The sequence below is a fragment of the Semicossyphus pulcher genome, unplaced genomic scaffold, assembly GCF_022749685.1.
Source record: "Semicossyphus pulcher isolate SPU_LCO1_2020_fin unplaced genomic scaffold, fSemPul1.0.p SCAF_2, whole genome shotgun sequence".
NCBI classification, from domain to species: Eukaryota; Metazoa; Chordata; class Actinopteri; order Labriformes; family Labridae; genus Semicossyphus; species Semicossyphus pulcher.
The window spans coordinates 9622501-9638602 of NW_027211693.1; the positions used below are offsets into that span (position 1 = coordinate 9622501).

General features: G+C 40.0%; 1 protein-coding gene across 6 annotated transcripts in view; it reads right to left on the bottom strand.

Moving 5' to 3' along the window:
- Positions 1 to 16102, bottom strand: part of gria2b (glutamate receptor, ionotropic, AMPA 2b) — a 62171-nt gene that overhangs the window by 6849 nt on the left and 39220 nt on the right. For all 6 annotated transcript variants that reach the window (XM_069669958.1, XM_069669957.1, XM_069669962.1 and 3 more), the window contains exons 4-12: positions 10050 to 10246; positions 7437 to 7490; positions 7192 to 7350; positions 5200 to 5367; positions 3432 to 3536; positions 3223 to 3330; positions 2668 to 2874; positions 2162 to 2529; positions 123 to 321 (exon numbers count right to left, since the gene is read on the bottom strand). In XM_069669958.1, coding sequence (XP_069526059.1) covers positions 123 to 321; positions 2162 to 2529; positions 2668 to 2874; positions 3223 to 3330; positions 3432 to 3536; positions 5200 to 5367; positions 7192 to 7350; positions 7437 to 7490; positions 10050 to 10246 — 1565 coding nt within the window. The remainder of the gene's footprint in view (positions 1 to 122; positions 322 to 2161; positions 2530 to 2667; positions 2875 to 3222; positions 3331 to 3431; positions 3537 to 5199; positions 5368 to 7191; positions 7351 to 7436; positions 7491 to 10049; positions 10247 to 16102) is intronic.

The window sequence follows — 16102 nt, forward strand, 5'->3', positions numbered from 1 at the left end:
TTGTATTTCCAGCAAAGGACCATGGCTCAATTCGAAAGTGAAGTGTTGCATTTCAGTGACTAAGACTAAAACCTCAAGCCTTTGTTCCCACAGGTGGAGAAAAGAAAGAGAATATCTCTTACCCTAAAAAACTCTTTAGTGGAGCCGGAGTCCAGCGTCCCATAAGCGATCTCAGTCTGTTTAGCCAGGTCCTCTGCACTTTCAATGGGAGAGACCATCCTCTCGACTGTCAGGAAAGCAGCCAGGTTTGCAGTGTAGGAGGAGATGATGATTAAAGTGAAGAACCACCAAACGCCACCGACAATGCGCCCAGACAGAGATCTGTTGGAAACACAAAGATAGAAATATCACTTTTGTTATGATTCAATGGTACTTCACACAGTTTTAACACTCATTCAGCTTCAACTACAGTTGTAGTTGCTGCACAACATGAGTGGGCGAAGTTTCACATATGTTCAGACACTTTTTCGTGGGATATTGTGAAGCAAGTGAATATTACTATACCATGAGTTACTACAGAAGACCTGTTTTTTTGAGGTTGCCAGATTTCTACTTTAATTTCACAACATAAGTGTTTTTAAAGTAAACACGATGTCTACCACAAATGAAGCTCTCATTTTACCTTGTCAAAAAGAAATGTTATCTTGAGTTGACTTATAATTGTGACATACTTTAATGAACGCTTCTTTAGTTAGCTCAAAATTGCTTCTGGCAGTGGTTAGATGCAGAGTCGTTTCACATTGTTACGGATCCGAGGGTCTAAAGATTGAGGGTGTTTTTGCTTAAAAGGCTGTTAACCCCCTGAGACAAGCTGTGCTTTGTTAGTACTTTCAAGTCAATTTTTTTATGTAAAGCCCTAAATCACAAACAAATGAATGTACAGAACTATTCTTAGCTCTAAAATCATTGTAGCATACAGTGACGGTGCACTATGCAGTCTGCAGTAGCACTAAATCCATACCTTAAGTAAAATGTTGAGGTTCTGTCCGGGGTTTAATTTTATGGCTCCAACAAACGAACAAGCTCAACAAATATTTAGAATAGAGTAATGACATCCTTGTGTCAGACATTATATAACGATATATATAACACTGTCTCTTGATTTGGAGTCATGCTGACACTCCTCAATCACATCACAGGGATGAGATGAAGAAGACATGTTGATTCATCGCTGAGGTATCCATGACTCTTAACTTGCCAGCATCACTGCTGAGTCAAGTTTTTACTTACAAAAGTAATTTAACCTAAAGTAAATGTATATAATTATAAACAAATATAATTACCCACTGAGAAATATAAAATAACTTTTTAGCCACTGATTAATCAAATATTGCACAGCAGGGGTACTATTACCAACATTGATTTAGCTTCAGTTGAAAATGTCTTAATTCATTTAATATTCTTTTTGATTAATTTAACTTTTCCTGGAATGCTAGCAAGACTCAAAGTTCAAGCCTTGCTAGAAGCTGTATGAGGTAGTTTTGCCAACCAGAAAACAAATAGTCAGATTCTTGCCAGGATGAAGCCAAAACTAATTGTGTTGTTTGGGGTAGAAGAAAGACGTGAGTGTTCGCTTCATCAAAATAGATTATTTTAACGCACAATAGTATGCTAACATGCTAATGTTAGCTTGATAGCATACAGTTAGATTGTAAACGAGTATATTTAAAATGACTTAATGTTCCCATACTCACGTCTATTGTGCTGGTATTGGTATTGGTAAGTTAAACTCGAGCATGATGTGCTAACACTAAGAATTGAAATGAGCTTGTTAGCATTCATTTGAAAGCACACCTATGGCTGACAGGCATTAGATTTAGAGATATCCTTTTATTGCGCAAGTATTGGACATTTGAAATTCATACTTATTGTGAGTAGTATATAATTGTCAATTGATTCTGGTCCATCAAATAGATCTGATACTTCACTCTGGACTTGAGTGTTGGGCCTACAGACTGTGCAACCCTGCCATCTCTAGAAACAAGCTGCTAGCAATAAATATACACTTTGTTGATTTGAAAAAAACATCCCTATAATCAGGTTCTATTAAATGTGATTAAGGAAACTTACATTCAAATTAGCACAAGTCATAATAAGCAAGTCACCATTTCTGGACAGTAAACTGAGAAAAACATGGTAGTCGTTAATGTTGTAAACCTACCTAGGTGAGATGTCACAGCCTTGTCTCATGAAGGCTCCAAGGGAGAACCACAGGCTGTTGAATATGCCAAACTCGTTAGTCGACTCATTGGTCTGGATCTGCCCATCCTCATACTCTTCAGTGTGCCACTCATACGGGCTGAAGCGACTGACGAGGAACAGCACCACGCTGACGCCGATGTAGGCAAAAACAATACACATCCAGATCTCATAGGCCAGCGGGTCCAGGAAAGAGAAGACTCCTGGTTTGGATTTCTGAGGCTTCTTAATCATGATGGAGATTCCAAGAGACATGAAGGGTTTGGAGAAGTCAATCACTTCCTCTCGTACCAAAGTGATGGTCAGAGGAGCCACAGCAATGTCTGCTTTCTATCAAAACACAAGACGAAACAAAGAAAACAGGTTTTAAATCTGATTTTATTTTATGTCTTGATGTTTATATTGCTATAAAAAATATTAAGGAACCAAAATAAGGACTTTAGTTACCTCTTCTTAAAGATAACTTACCCCATACACTAACTCTCCAACCATCCCATTCCAGATCTTGGTCTCAGCATCTCTGGCTCCATATTTCCCATCCCCCACTATCTTCAGTTGGTATTTGAAGCCACAGTGTTTCGCTATCTCGGCAGCCAGATCTACACAGTAACCCTCGTAGCGCTCATTGTCTAAGAAAAGGTCGGCGTTCTTTTTCAGCATGACATATGGAGCTTCCTGAAGGACAAAGGCAAAAACGGAAAACACTGCTCAGCACAAGTGGTTTGAATTACAAAGTAAAAGCAGCTTCAAAGACGGGCAATTCAAACCAGGCTAGCAGGCCATTATGAATACAAGAGGGCAATGGTGTTAAACAAAGCACATCTTTGTAGCAAAAAAATAAGTGGCATGGTGTTATTGAAGCTGTCAAACTGAAGGCATGATTCATTCATTTCTAGAAGTAATAATTACCATCTTCTGTACCATATGTTTTACTGGAAGCTAACTGTTACTTGACAGCAGATGGTAGATAATCAAAAGACATTCAAAGCAGTCTGTACTTATGCAATCACATATTATATTTACCAAGATGGTGGTGACAATAACTGTTTTGTTTTCCATTCCTGTTGATTCGTTTGCAAAGACATCCGATTTGGTGACAGCCATTTTGTCAACTTCATTCCAGTATCCGATCTGCCAGGAGGAAAACAGTTATATCAACTCAAAGATTGCAGTTCAAAGTGTAGAAACACAGTTACATTATGTCAAAGGGTGGGTACCATCCACATGCTTACCTTTACAGGACCATTGGTCTTTAACTCCATGATATTCACTGAGTAGTTGACTCGCTTGCCGTGTTGATCAAACTGGATGTTTCCTGTCAGGCCTTCAACGCGCACCTTAGAGACAGGAAAATCCAGCTTAATGCAGAAAGTACCTTAACACTTCTTTGCCTTGTGAAATCTGCATTTTGATGTGTTTTGTATTGAAACAGGTAGTTCGATGTGAGTTAATGTGGAACCAAAAACTGACACTAATTGTAGGTCCTTTAATAGTGAGCAGATTCCAGCTACAACGGTGACCCTTCCAGTAGCTTGAGTTATGGAGCTGGTTTGAAAGAGATTGCTGAAACTTTTGATGGAGTTTATTTTCAAACTGTTATGCAGTGAGTTTATCACTAAAAAAATTATATTGTAGGAGCTCATCATCCTGGATTTAGGATGAAGAAAAGTTTTGCATTTTATCTCTGCCTCTGCCTCTGCCTCTGCGTGTAGTCCATTTCAGCTTGGGAGAAGTCTCTGAACCCTTCCTATTGACATAAGGCTCACTGGAGATTGGTTTCCTGTTATTCTCTTCTCCATCTCAAAGTGAGTGCCAGGATCCAAAAGGACTTCAAATGGGGTTTCATGCTGAGCTACAAAGCAGTGGAAAGACATAAGGAAACTATTGGCATCCAGATTGGAGAGGAGATCACAGCATAGACACAGCATGTGTTCAGACATTTGAAAAATAGTCTCCACCTCCTCTCTTACTGGAAGCCAAATTAAATACCAAACGGGCCAAGGCAGGAAGAACCAGAAGGAGGCTTAAGGTACCCTGTTGAGTTTTTTTGTAAACGCAGTTTAAATGTAATGTTTCCAATCAAAACACATTGGACTTATCCTTGATGCCAAATATGCATGTTGAACAGATTTCTTTTGTCGTTTGTCCTGCATCCCCAGACTTCCTGGGTACCAGTTGATGGCATCAAAGCAAAGTAATGATCGATCGTAGAGCAACTCTGAGACATTACCCTCAAACGCTACAGCACGACAAAAATCTCACCCTGGATACAGTTATGTTTGTAGACATCCATCTTCAGGGTGCCTCATGGCCAAAAGAAAGAGTTCAGCAAATTCTAAAAAGCTCAGATGAACAAGTGCGAGCGACAGATACAGCTTAAAGGAAAAACCTTTGAGCATCCCGTCAGTTGGTTGATTGCTCATCACCCAAATTCAAGGTGATGAGCCTGGGTGAAGCACCAAAGGCACTTCTATTTGTAAAGCATGTTTCACATATTTGACAGGTACTTTTTCTACAAGTTACCTCCACAGATACTGCAGTTAGTACCCATTGTGTAGTTGTGAATGCAGTTAATATGTTTTGGACGTCAATACCTAAAGTTTACAGATACTTTTTAGATCTGTTACCAGTTGCTCTTGACTTAAAAGGCGTCTCACTTCAATTTTGATTTGAACTTCAGAAGTCGTAGCTACAGCCTGAAAGCCCTTAAACAAAGGGAAAAAAATATCCACTTTGGCTGTCAGGCTTCATTTCTCAGCAGGAGTGAAACTAATCTTGCCTTTCATCAAAGCTCTGAGGACGGCCTGTCGGTAGACCTCTGTTTCTCTTCTGAAGAATAGCTGTCAGTATATCTGTTTGTATCCACATGCGTGGTAAAAACATCAGTCTCTAATCAATCTCTGTGAAGCCCTTTCTGCCTTTGTGGGTGCATTTCCTAAGCTGTTACCACGGCAACAGATTTTTTACCAACAAATGATGTGTGCATGTGCAACGTCATACCTGTTTCAGCGCTCTCTCGATCTCCACTCCCTGAGCCCAGGGAACGGCAGGATTGGCCAGGCAGTCCCCGTTGTTTGCCCTCCTGGTGAAGTCGATGCGCTGTTTGTGTAGGTAGCGGAAGGCCTCCGTCATCACCTGCACCGCGTCATAGGTCAACGCTGATGTGTACTAGGGAAGAACAATGGGCAGAGATAGGAATCAGACCCTTAGACTAAACCTCAGTTGTATGTTAACCCTCACCCAGCCCTGTTATAGGTTATCCTTGTGCAGAAGACTTTTGTTGTTGTCCAAAGTTCATCAATGAGCCACTCTGTTGTATCTAGTGACATCGTCCTTCATTACGATAAACTTAGGACAGACGGACCCATGTTCAACTGTCGTTCAATTGGAACCACTCTTAACTTCTACCTTCAGAGTTCTCTTTAAATACTTGTTACTGCCAAAAAGGTCTGGGATAAAGGTTGGACACTGTAGGTCAATTTGAGTTGACCCCACATGTGTCCTGCTATAATAAATACTCATGAGAGCGCCAAATTGTCTGCTGAAAATAGTTCCCTAACAAAAACACATATTTGTACTCCTTGAGTAAAAAGTTGCTAAAAACTACAATGACATGAACATATTTAAGCTCTGCTGTTTGCTATGCGAGGACCAGATATTCAAAGTTTTGTCTTCAGCAGTAATTAATTGGCTTGAGGCTAAAACCTACGGACAATGTAGGGAAGTAGAATTCAGCATTCAGTTTTCTCAGCCTTATCCTTTAAATACACAACCTTTCTTGTTCTTGAGTAAAAATAGTTGTAAGAGAGGTTGTTTACCACGTTTACCATTGCAGCTCGTTAAAGATTGTTTTTGACATTGGACACAGAAAAAGATGAAAAAAAAATCCTATCCTGTGAGAAAACTCCCAGACCTCCAAATGTCTTTTGGACACTTTGGCTGGATATATTTCCCAAAACCTAAATTCCATTTAGACAGACCTATGGGGTCCGAATTAGCAGGCATGAGATGGTATGATGGTTTGTCTCAACTGCATTCATTCATCCAAATATTACTCTTGTATAGTTTGAGGCAAACTGCATTGGAAGTTTAAATTCTGTGCCTCTGGTCAACTCCTGGATCTCAAGCATAATCTCGCCTCCTCATCTTTTTATAGAGTATTTAATTAGTTGACTCAAGAGGCTTCAACTCTACGTTATAACCTTAGAGTCACCCATCAAGCAAATGAGGATGACCATCTTAGATCACTTTGAAAATAACGTAACCTCCTCTGAAGTTCCAAAACACACACACACACCACTCCCTCTGCTCATTATCCTCTCTTGTATTAAGGCATCTTTTCCTAATTAGAGTGTACATTATGTATGGTGCTGGTGTTTTTTTTATCAGTCATGTTTATGTTTTCCGTAGCACTTCGTCTTTGGGCTGTAAATGTCAGCGCGATTTTTCATCACAACAAGCTGTGTGGCAATTAAAAGAACTTGAACATGACAACTGTTGGGAGAATATGTTTGGTGATGGCTGATAATTCAAATGTGACCGTGCAGTTTACAATGTTCACAAGATTGGGAGGCGCATTCACGTCTGAGAGAGCTGATATTTTGTTTTAGTTGAGGGTTTGTACGGGCAGCAAATTGAATGCTCAAATCTATATAATATTCTGGTTTCATAACGTATTGCATGCATATGAAAGAACATCTTTTTCTATAAAAATCCAAGCACTCAGCTCATGGGAAAATGCATATGCGTTTGTGTAACAGTGCATAAAAATCTGAACTTATGTATAGAGATGTTTAATAATGCACACAGTAAGTATATGTGAGCGTAAAGTTGGGTGATGCAGACTGAGGCAGCATCATTTACTTTCAGGTTATAAACACATTAGAGCAACTGAGGCACATGAAAGTGCCTACAAAGACTTTTACAACAATTATGCACTACGAATAAAGAAAAATAGTGTGCACTCAGACACGCATGCTACTTAAAACTCACCTTTATTTTACTGTCAGCACCAGGATACTCCTTTTCCTCTAAGGCCTCCCATCGCTGGTCAAACTTGGACACCAAGGGATCATCAAAATCCACAATCTGAAAGCCTGACACGTTGGCACCACCATATTGGATTTTGGAGAGATCCCCATCAATGAAACCCTAAAAAGAATAATAATGTAGACACATTTTATCTCACCATGCAAAGGATTTTAAATACAACAGGTGTAGAAGGTGTGTTAACTCACCAGGTTGGCTATAATGTAGTGATAGCCTTTGACATGTCTCCCAATTGTGATGACCTGCAAAGACGCACACATAACAGATGGTTAACCTTATTAAATACGTCTTGTGCAAACAAAATATCATAATAAAAAAGTTCTGGCATTGCACAGATTTAAAATGACACGCAGCACCACAGCCAGCAGTTTCAAAGCTTTTTCTGTTGTCACTGCTGTTGGGGAAAACATTCATTGTAATTCCTTAACAGACCAAGAGAGTGACAATTAGAGATAAGACACGCATAAATGTAATAATAGTTACATTCAAACTACACATTTCTACCATTGTATTCAGGCATTAATTTGTCACTATACCCCCGAACATGGCTGACAGTTCTGGCCATTATCACTTTAAAAACTGTGGCGTTCACAGTCACGAATGCTGCCAGACAGAGATATCCACTTCCCTTATCAGTAAAGCAGCAGAAAAACGCAGGCACTAACAGAAATATTGCACCGTTTCAGTGCCTCACATAAACGACACACCTGAAACTAATCCTGCTGCTTGACTGGCACCGCCGTTTGTCGGGACAGCTACTTGAAGCAGATTTGAATAATAATGTATTGGATCTCCTACGTAAATGTCTTTGACACGAAGCGAGAAACTTCCACCTGAATGGGTTCTGTTTCTCCCCGATAAACAGGCTCCCAGGCTGTGAGCATTGATTTCATTCAGCATTCGCTTAAACAGACGTTGGCATGCTTTAAATGCTAATCGATAAGCCTCTCTCGCGGGTAAGAGGTAGAGTAAAAATAACCTCTTTATGTGCATCTGTTTTGCCTTTAATTGCAGTTTTGTTTACAGCCTAAAGGACAATTAGTGTAATTGTTATGGTGCCTTTCTACATCTGCTGGACTGCCAGGTCCACGAGACAATGTTGTTTTTCCAAGTGCTGTTTCAAATGCTCATATTTCCGCTGATTATCACTATTGTCCTGCAGGAGTAATTAAAGTATAATACGGTTGTTAGTCTTTCCTGCACTCCCTTACTTTTAAAAAAATTCTGCTCATAATTTCCTCATGTTATTTACACTTCCAAATGCTATTCTCTCGTAATGACATTTTTTTCCTCTTCCTCTTCCAATAAAATATTTATGCAAAAGGGGACGTACTCAATTTTAGCTATGCAATCAATTTCCTTTTATTCGAATGTTTTATTGAATCACGTTGGTAAAGTTTGTTTTGTTGTAAAAATTGTACATATATTCTAATTATATTATTTTTCGAAGCCTCTCCTTCCTCCTGAAACGAACAAGCCGTTTCAAAGGTCAGACCTTAGGCAGGATTGGCGGACAGTATTTGGAGTGACAGTAGCCCCTCCCCCACATGTGCGATCCCATGTGGGGGAGCGGCCGCACTGCACTGTCACTCCAAAGTTGTAGAAAACATGGCTGCTCTAGTATCGGATATTTGGCCTTATATGTACGAGCCAGAATCACCAGGAGGTATCGGAATGACAAGTTGAAGTCTTGACTACAAGCTCGTGCAAGAAGGCGGCCTGAGGTGAATGACGATTGGTTGATTTCAGCGAGAACAAGGTTCCACATAGAAACCTGCAGCTGTTCTGAACGGCCCGTTTCAGAGGCGACCTTTTTAAACATGTCATTCTGGAAAAACACAGATTATGCAGTTTTCACTTTTTCACTGTGAACAATAAACACCCAAACATGTGAAACCCATGCACAATATAATATTATCCATTCAAAAGATATGGCCCCTTTAAAACACTCCAGGTGGCCTAGTCAAACCTCTTTGGTTGACGTACATGTTGCAACATCAGGCCAAACAAAACATTCATGAATTATACAATTTGCATTCCAACAGGACTGATAAACTAAGGTCAAAGATAAGTGCTCAGTTGATGTTATCATGTGAGCAACAACCCAACCAGCAGCTTGTGTTGTCAGCATTGTACGTCATAGAAATATATAACCAAAGCCATAAGTTATATTGGAGAAATGTCATGCAGCCAACAGGAGCCAGCTGAGGTGAGCCTAAGAAGATGTAAGCCATCACTCGCTCCTGGCAGTAAGGAAGGAGCAAATGAAATTGAAGATACTAGCTTTCTTGAGTTGCTGTCAAATCAGAGGCTTGCATCAGCCAGCTTTGCCTCAATCCTAAACTCCATTTTAACACCAAATCCAGAAGCCACATCCATTCAGAAAGGCAAAGTTTAATCAAGACAAACTGGACCTGACCAACCCAAAGCAGTCAGCTTCTTATCAGCAGACTGCCACTTCCTACACCAGCTGAGAACATGGCTCCAGCATGCAGTGTTCCTTTAACTTAACTCCAGTTCAAATCTTATTCACTTGCTCTTAGATCAAGTAATACAACACAGCATCACAACAACACTGTGCTAAAAGTGTTACTGAAGTTTGCTCTCATACATTACAGTCCAGGTTAAAGTGATCAAACATGTTACAGATTGTTTCTGCAACATCTAGCAACTAAAGTAAAGCGAAGACAATTTCCTGTTCTGACCTCACAAACTGAATTTCCAAAGGGGATGCCTTTGAAGACAACAATAGTCCCACCCTATCAGAAGCCCAAGGAGACGAGACAAAAAAAGGACTCTACCTGGTCCATGATGTCTTTGACTTTGTCCTGTTCACAGTCCAGGATCACCCTCCTCTCCTTCTTGTTCTCCAGGTCTTGGAACAGTGAGCGGTATGCCTCGTCTTTCCTCTCGTCTTTCAAGTTCCCCACGTTGATGGCTGTAACCTGCCATTTCCTCTCTGCTGCCGTGTCCAGAACAACCTGCAGCGTCGTCAGGCCTGGGGGATGGAAGAAAAGGTGGGATTAAAACATTGCTCATTCTTTCTGTCTGACGGGTTTATACGTGATATCTATTGGTACAGAAACCTGAGAAGAACTGTCAATGTTTGAGCGATATTCCAAGAAGATGTCATGCATTATGTCAGCACAGTTTGTGTATCTCTTAGTGCCCTTTGTGCGGTGAATTCACGACTTCCCTGTAACTGGCCCTCCAATCATGACTGGGATGTTTGATTGTATACAATATAATCGTGTCTCATTGTATGGGCACAGCTGCACTTCCACAAAGAAAAGAAAGTCATGGCAACAGAGCAGAACCGCTGTGGCAAAGGCAGTAAAAAAGTATGAAAATAAACTCCAAACAAATGATGTAGCAGACTAGACTTATTCAAAAGCATGGGCGTAGCTCTTTTTATTGCAGAGTGTCTGCGTTCACTGTCTGCTTTTTCCAACCCTGTGGAGGTTTAACAGACGCAATGCTTTATGTAAAGAGCCCATCAAGATGAGTCACAGGTGTTCTGGCATGAACCTGGCCAGCATGTGGGAGGTAAAGTGGGTCTAACAATACACTTGACTGCATCAACAGCAGAAGTTTTTCACTGCTGAATAATGACTGAGTTTTTAAACAAGCCTTTTTGTCTCAATTTTTGAAGCAATTAAGTTGTTGGAGAAATAGTCTCTGCTCTTGCTTGTTTGCTCAGTTCTCATTGAACTGTCGATGTTAAATCCTTCCATTATTTCCACTAGTCTGCATTACCTGAGGACATTCCGAACAAACTTTCAAGCTCAATACTTAAACCAATAAAGGCAAGTCCTAAAAATTCTCAGCATATTGGAAAGTCTTAACATCCAAAGTTCCAGGACACATCGGAAAACTTCTTTGGCTGATGAGGAGCATCATATATGGTCAAAAAACTCCAGAACAAATAAGTATGTATTAACCTACATGGAAATAGTTCTAAGAACCGTGGTTTGTTCCCCTGTCCTCACCCTTCTCTTGGCCTTTAGGGAAGGTGTGGACAGTCTTTGGCTTCCTCCATCAAAATCTCATCCCTCACTGGCTTCCCACAACTGAAAAGTACTAAGGCCCCGATCAGAGCGCATTCACAGTGCCTATTGTGTTTATGCCTACATTATGTCTGTTCCCTATCGTAACCCATCGGCCACAGTCTGACGACGCGATAGCCAGTGGGAGCAATGACGAACATTTCGGGCATTCTGGTTTAGCCATTGTTTTGCGATAAAACTTTTCTGTGCGCTGCATTGTTTATAGTCCAATTAACCAGAAAAAAATATTTTCTTGTGATATACTTTCCGAGTCTTAAGTTTGCAACAACATCATGATGCAGATTAGTAAAAAGTAAAAATGAAGCTTTGTCAGGTCTGTCCTCAAGAGGAGAAGAAAACTACTTTAAAATGCTCGTTTGTTGAGCGGAGGTCGGCTCGATCACTTCTGATGCATTCGAGGAAGTCAGGAAATCTAAACGCTGATCGGCTTTTGCGACAAAGCGTTGTGTAAATTTGTAGCAAAGTTGCAATTTCTGATCTAGAGCAGATTGTTAGCTGAACTTACATCTGTGTATAGAGACTAATAAAAAACTAAATTGGCATCAGCTGACTGCCACTGAGAGCCAGGATGTCATTACGTTTCGCCTGCTTTTGCTCTCCACACGGACTGTTTTTTCCTGCATACAACAAAGCCTGCTGATAGGGGATTGGTCAGTACTACTCGGACTACAAAAGTACTACAAACAGAAACCAGAACACTTCCCATACTAATATCTGGTTGTGCGCTTACAGAAATAAATAGTTATTAGTCCGTCCTAAACAGGTTCAACAAAATATTAAGTACTGCATTATTTTCCCCAAGGCCTTCATGGCATCTATGATTGGCAAAATCATGTAGCTCCTAGTGTCCATCAACAACTACTTGCTTGTCCTTCCTGATTGTTACTGCCACAGAAGGCTTCCCTCCCATCTGATTGGACATAGGAAAAAAGCGTGAATGATGATGAGTCAAGGTTTTTTTTAACATTTTGCAGCGTCCAGAGCCCCTCTGAGGATCTATATAGTGACAAAGCACTTACTGCCTATAGAAAAACTAAACAGGAGAAGACCCTGTTCTCCTAAGAAGTGGATGAGCTTTAATAAAAGAATCTTTCAATCTATACAATCCTTTGCAATCACCTGATTTATCCCTTACCTCAAAACCTGTTAAGCCAAATGATACATGAAGAACAGACATATGCTGCCATATTTGAGTAATTCAATTACACCCAGCAGCTGTCCATCAATCTGAAGAGCAGTCTGTTAGAGGCATACTTAAACTTATGTTCCTATCACCCTCTCTATCTAGTTTCACAGCAGATTCCCTGCTGATATTGATCCCTGGTCTGCAGAGGGCGTTTGGAGAGCGGTTTGATAAAAGGGTCGAGTGTTTCATCCCGCCTTGCTACAGCGAGGTGAATTACAGATGTAATCAATTTCATGCGACGCGGCGGAGGTTTTATGATGTTGGGGAGGAAAATGGAGGCTTGCAGTTTTATCTGAATGAACTATACATCATAATTACAGTAAGGTCATTATGCTGTGGTTAAATGTGACTGTTTCATCAATGCTTATTAAATGAGATAATTAGAATTTAGAGTGATTCACCGTGAAGATAATGAAAGGACAGAAGCAAAATGTGGGCGTAAATGTTGATGCTGCATTAATGGTGGTTAAGATTAAAATTTAATCTTACATCATTAAGAGTCCTTGAACCGTATGTGAGGACGGGACTGTCCTTGTACCATGCATGTGCGTCTATATCAGGACATCAGTATGTCCAAAAAGTTTCTTTTCTAACATTTCAAATTGTTTGCATTTTCTCCCCATAAAATCTGTTGATCTAGCTGCCTAATCCCTGTTATGAATTTTTATTTATAGCTACAGGCTGCTCGTCATTGCTTCCCTTATACAACAGCAAAAGAGGACCGTCTACTCAAACACTGAAAAAGATTGTACCAGCACAAGTTGATTAAAATAAAAACTGAATATGGTTCATTAAAGTTGGATGACTAGACGCCCAAAACAACAGTTTAACGAGCGTTTGGTAACCGTACCTTCTGTGTCTTTTCCTCAGTCAAGTCTCAGTGGTGAAATGGACCTAACCACGAGTGAAAACAGCCGGAAGCAAGTTTTAAAAAATAGATGATGATCTGAACACAGTTTGACATTTCATCTGGGGTAAGGGGCCTTCTGCGAGTAACACTCACTGCAGAAGTAATTATTTTAATAAGTAATCCAGACAAAAGACCATTTTTGCTACATTAATTGCTTTACCTCAAAGCTCCATTGTGCTGTCCAAAACCAAAAAGCCTACAACCCCACACGTCCTACCTACTGTATTTAACACATGTAGTAGTCAAACTGTGGCATTGTGCTGAACAAGCATCCAGCTAAAGATTTGGATGGATTCACGAACCATCACAAGCTTAAGTCGGCAACTTAGCTCTGCCTGAGCACCTGCACAGCTGTCCACAAGTATTTTCTCACAGTGAAGCTTCGGAGCTAACACAGACTTTCAACTCTGTTCGTTCCTGAATGAAGCTAGCCTCACCGGTGGCTAACTAGCCAGCTAAGCTAAGAACACACACAACACATCAAGCCATCATAAGACAAGCTTGGAGTATGTCAGAAGGAGAAATCCTAAAGCTAGCGACTGCACCAAGCTAACACTCAACACACAGAACAAACCTGATTAAAATTCTAATTAAACTCCAGGTATGATTGCAAACAAGCTAACCCCCAAAATGTTAATACAACAAACTGAAACAAGTATGACATTACTTTATGGCATCAAACAACAGTGCTTTACTGCCCATGGTTATTTAGAATCAGCTTTATATGTGTCTTTAACACTGAGTTAATACTGACAAAGGTTTGATCAAAAACTCCAATGATTTGGCTTATTTCTCCAATCTGCTGCACATCAGTCTACTACAGATATTATACTTGTATCTGTACAATTAACCTTGAGATTACCATAATACAAAACAGTGCTGCTGCTCTAAATCCATAGCTCAGGCGAAGACTCAGCTCCTCTAATTTCCTCTGCAGCTCACAGACTGCTGTACTGTATGATGCATATTCCCCTTGGGTACGAATGCCTTATTATAACTTCTGTTTACAATGAGACATATGGCATGTCTTGGCTCACAGCCAACATTATGCCATCCATTCAAACAGGCGCAGAACTATGACTGCATTGGTGACCTCTTATTTACCCCTAAGTTGCCCTGGATTTAAAAGGTCAGAGGAGAGTAAGGAGACCATAAATTCAATTTGAGGTTATTACAACTGTGATATTGGAGTATAAGTAAATATAATTAAACCATTACATGTTTTTTACTCAATGAGATCATTGCTTCTCCTTATGATTGCACATGTAGCCTTGGCTGCTAAAACATAACGTCATGCTCACTGATCAAAAACATCAGAATCATATGATGTATGACTGTATAACCATATGCATAATACAATGCATAAATATTCAAATAAGGCAGGAAAAGGCTCATAAATAATGCATAGTTGAAAGCAGCTCAATGCCTACAGATGCAGCTTCATTATGGCTGTAATGTCTTTACATCAAGCTATTGTTTCCTCCTACATCCACCATGGTAAAGGTCCAACATCCTTCCCCCAGGTATAACTGTCCACTTCTGCATAATACCAATTGAAGCACCACTTGAATCTATTATGTGGTCATAGTCTCTGAAAGATATGACAGCAGTATTCTGTGATTGCCTGCTGTGCGGCCATTAGAGAAAGAGTGGTCATTTACTTGGTAGAAATATAAGGAGTGCTCATGCTCTAATGGATGACTGTGCCCCTTATTTCATTGAATTTGTTAAATGGTCCTAATTAAAAGAATAATTAAATCTTACTGGATACAATTAGTGCCAATGTTGGTACAATAAGAAAAGGATTTTGTTAATACTGCTGCAAAAACCTGTTTGTTAAAATGTTTAGAACTTTATATAACACTTAGCCAGGAGCATTGACATTGAACAATGCTGCAAAACAACACATTACATTTGAAATCAACATTTTCAAATGTTTTATGTAGAAGTGGGACAAAATATCGATACGACAATATATCGTCATCCTGACTCGTGCAATACAATTATCGGCTGGAGCCAAATATCGATACTTTGATTTAAAAATATTTGGCGCTCTGTTCAGATTTCCCTGCCATTTTGATTCAACGTGTCACTATGACACAGTGCTGAGACCAAGTCAACTTTGCTCGAGTCCCAAGCAAGTCTCGACTCATTTTTTCTTGGGCAAGTCAAGTCAAGTCAAGTCAAGTCGAGTCCTTAGTTAAGTCAAGTCAAGTCTTAAGTCAACTCACTTTTTTTCCACCCAAGATCCAGCACTCTTACCTGTAGTATCCGGTCTTTATAAAGAGAAAAGACAAGGTATTAGCAGCCCGTCTAATAATGATATTATTAGCCAATTTATATAACCTGTTCAAAAAGTATGACAATGAATTGTATCTGTATTATCTTGGCACAGACACAGCCATGATGATGGTCTGCTCTGAGATCGTATTGAGCACTAACGAGTACGACTGATGAGGCTTCTCTTTGGGGGCTTTGATGTTGCGTGTTGCCATAGCGAGGAGTTTGACTGACAGCCAGTCATCAATCATGATAATCACATACCGGTGAGCTTTTTGAGTCGTCCAATCATGATTCCCGGTTTACCTTTTTAGGGGCATTTTGTATTCTTCAGTTTGGTAAACTTGGAACTGGACAACATACACACAGAGCAGATACAGATACAAAGTAACATCAGCATTCATTTTGAAT